The 3,350-nt window shown below is 61.3% G+C and overlaps 1 protein-coding gene across 1 annotated transcript; it reads right to left on the bottom strand.

The window, feature by feature from the left end:
• Positions 1-859: 859 nt before the first annotated feature.
• Positions 860-1,537, bottom strand: LOC118155512 (transmembrane and death domain protein 1-like). The gene has a single exon (XM_035308821.1). The coding sequence runs from the start codon at positions 1,535-1,537 to the stop codon at positions 860-862; it is 678 nt and encodes a 225-aa protein (XP_035164712.1).
• Between the last annotated feature and the right edge of the window lie 1,813 nt (positions 1,538-3,350).

Raw genomic sequence — 3,350 nt, 5'->3', positions numbered from 1 at the left:
AGCACTAACCACCTCCACGGCAATAGAGCATCAAGGTATCGGTGTTATAATTAACCTCCCCTCCCACAAATAATTAATCCCAGCTCCTGGTTTAGCTGAATAACACAGCAGAGAGCTTTTGCCTCCACCCAGGCTGGGTGCTGGGGGGCACCCAGCAGCTCTGGGGCCCAATGGACAGGGGGGTGCTGGATCCGGAGCATCGCGGTGCTGCCTGCCCAGGCTCCTGTGGATGCCAGGATGCCCCCAGGCATCACCCACCTGCACCCTCACAGCATGGAGGGGGGACTCTGAGGCTGCCAGGAGAAGCAGCCACCTCGGGGTGTTTGGGGATGCTCCACAGCCAGTGCTGTCAGCCCCCTGGGAAGGCAAAGCGGAGTGAATCCAGTGAGAAGCTCAAACCTTATCCTCTGAATCAGGTTGCTGAACTGCTGGGGTTCAGCAGGAGGGGTACCTACAGGGCTGGGGACATTTCCACACGGGGAGGGAACAATTTCCCTATCCCCTTCCCAGGCATCGTGGCACTAGCTGCAGCAGAGAAGCACCACTGGGCACTAGGGAAAGGAGGATGGGGAGCTCAGAGAGCACATCCAGGGCATGGCCAAGGGAGTTCTGCCAGGCTCCATCCCTGCCATGGGGCACTCCAGCATCCAGGGACATCTCCTGCACCGCTGGGGAGGACTGGTGGACAGCTCTGGAGGCTCTAAGAGGACCCAAGCCAAGGACGCTTGAGGCTCACACAAGCCAAGGAGAACACACGGAGTTGGCCTCCAGCTCTCAGCCTCTCCACGAGGCTTTATTGCTGCTTGGTTTCTCTCCAGCCCCTTCTGGGAGTTGCTCTGGTTTGGGTGATGTCCCTGCTTCAGGCAGTGTCTGAGCCCAGCAGCCAGTGACAGGAGTAGGCAGCAGCCAGGGTGACGAGGACAGAGGCGAGGAACCCCCCGAGGATGCCGGAGGCCACGGAGCTGACCCAGCCCAGGAGGCTGCGGGTGTACGGAGGGGGTGGCCGCCTCTCGAAGCGCAGCTCCCCCAAATCTCCCAGTCCCCCTGCCAGGGCCCTCCTGCCCCGTGCCCCAGCGGGCTGCTCGCCCTGCAGCAGGAGCCGCGAGGAGGTGAGGTGCTGCACGGTGCGGCCGTACTCCTCCACGTTCCTGCGCAGCTCCAGGCTCCTGTCCTGGTTCAGGTTTTTCCCCAGCTCCCGGGCTATGTCGGGGCGCCCGATTTGGTGGAGGCTGCGGACCAGCACGTCCCAGGACATCCCCTCTCCTGCCGACTCCAGCCAGCTCCGCAGGGCTTCCGAGCAGCCAGGACGGTGGCAAAGAGCACAGGGGCCACGGGGGCGGTTGTTGCCCCCCGGGAGCTCCCCCAGGTCCTCCTTGGGTCCCACCAGTTGTCCCTGGAGCTGGCGGCACTCAGACAGGGACAGCAGCGCGGCGATGCGGCTCATGGTGTGACGTCCCACGTTGTCTGCCACCGTGTCCTCGCACCGGCTGCCTGCCACCAGCAAGAGCAGGATGAGTGCTGTGGGTACCCTTGGCATGGCCCAACAACACATCTCCCCCAGATGACCTCACAAGCTGGCGCATTCCAGGGACGTGTCCCCTGTCACCTTGGGGGCATTGTCCCTGTCCCTCCCAGGGCTGAGTATCTCCTGTCCGCAGTGCTGTGCCCAGCTCAGCTCCAACCCTTCTGCCTCAGTTGTTTGTTCCAGGGTCCCACTGTCCCCAGCAACTTGTCACTGCTTTTTTCAAGAGAGGATTTGGCCGTGGCTCAGCCAGGACACCTCCACCAGCCTCAGCCCCTCTCCTAAAGGGGAGGGCAGAAGCTGCCATTTCCCTCCCAGGCGAGGGGATGCAGAGCCCTGCAAACCCCTCTGCGCCGCTGGGCTGGAAACGGGGCACGTTCCCCCCTACACCCCACAGCCTGAGGGAGCAGAAAGCAGAGCAGGGTTCAAAAAACCGAGGGGGTTTTGCACCGGGAGCAGCCGAGGAGCCGTAACCACGAGGTGGCAATGCAGCCCTGGCGACAGCAGCCTCCCCAGGCGCTCGCACTTCATAACCCATGTCGCGATAGTGCTCCCATTTCCCCAGGACACGCGTGTTTCTCCCCAGACAGCCCCAGCGCGGGCTGATGCACAAGGCAGAGACCCAGGAGCAGGCCCGATGCCCTCACCAGAGGCTTGCGAGGCCGATGTTACGGGGCTCTGTCCTCCAGCATCCCCTCTCCTGGCTCGCTCCATCATCACAACCCCGTGTCCTCGAAGCTGCAGGGCTCAGGCACGGCCGGGACGGGAGCTGACTTTGCCACCGCAGATGGATTTAGCCCCTGGACGAGGACTACCACAGACTCACAGAGGCAAATCACACATTGTGGAGGCCGTTTTCAATCCCGTTGCAAAGATCAAAAGAGAATTGCCCCTGGAGAACGGATTTCTCCAAGATTTCGATGTCCTGGTCCAGCCCATGCAGCTCCTTCAGGAGCTTCAGCAAGGAGAGGTCCGGAGGGTGATGGTGGGGTCGGGACGGCCACCCCCCTGCCCTGCTGGGTCTCAGGCACTGCCAGGGAACATTTCCAGGAGTTTCCACCTCAACAAAAGCTCAGCCTCTAAGTGGGACACACACCTGGCCAGGTTCTTACAGAACCACCCAGCTGAGTGGCCTGAGACCAAGTACCCAACCCAGCAGCGTGGTCCTACCAAAACTGAACAAATTCAGCATGGAAAAAGAAAAACAAGCTGTGGACTGCTGCTGTCCCAGAGGCCTTCAACGAGATCACTTCTTCCGTGCTACTCTTATGAGGGCTTGCTACAAAAAGCCTCTTTTAAACAAACCCGTTCTCTTCCCTGCTCCTGCTGCCACGTGGAGGTGGGTTTCTCCTGCCGGGAGAAGCAGCGCCAAGCAGAGGAGCTGGGGAGATCAGAGCATCCCCCAAAATGCCAGGGATTTGGGCTGGCTCAGACCAGAGCAGGCAGGGTTCACCAGTTTTGTGGGGTTACCCAGCCGCACGCACGCTTTCCCTTTTCAAGTCTCCAGATCTCTCCAGGAGGTCAGGGCCCAGCTGCAAATTCATCTCAATGCTCTGCAGTGCCAAGAAACACCCGCCTCGGCCGCCTTTGCCATCACATCCCAGCTGGAAGCAGCCTCCAGCTGAGCTTTCCATGCTCTGGGGAGGGCTGAGCTGGGTCCCAAGGCACTATTTTGGGTCCCCCCCAGGCAGGGCCAGCTCAGCCACTGCCAGGGGGTTTCACCAGCACACGGAGACACTTTGCTGGCCATGGCTGGGCTCAGGAACAAAAGCAGAGGCTGCTGCCCGAGCAGGAGGCCCCTGAAACCCAACACGGTCCATGGAGGGAC

The sequence above is a fragment of the Oxyura jamaicensis genome, chromosome 33, assembly GCF_011077185.1.
Source record: "Oxyura jamaicensis isolate SHBP4307 breed ruddy duck chromosome 33, BPBGC_Ojam_1.0, whole genome shotgun sequence".
Taxonomy (NCBI): domain Eukaryota; kingdom Metazoa; phylum Chordata; class Aves; order Anseriformes; family Anatidae; genus Oxyura; species Oxyura jamaicensis.
Note: the sequence above shows the minus strand (reverse complement) of the source record. Positions and strands in the feature narration are given on the sequence as shown.

Coding starts and splice junctions, on each gene's coding strand:
- LOC118155512 (XM_035308821.1), bottom strand. CDS start 1,537: ATGCCAAGGGTACCCACAGCACTCATCCTGCTCTTGCTGGTGGCAGGC.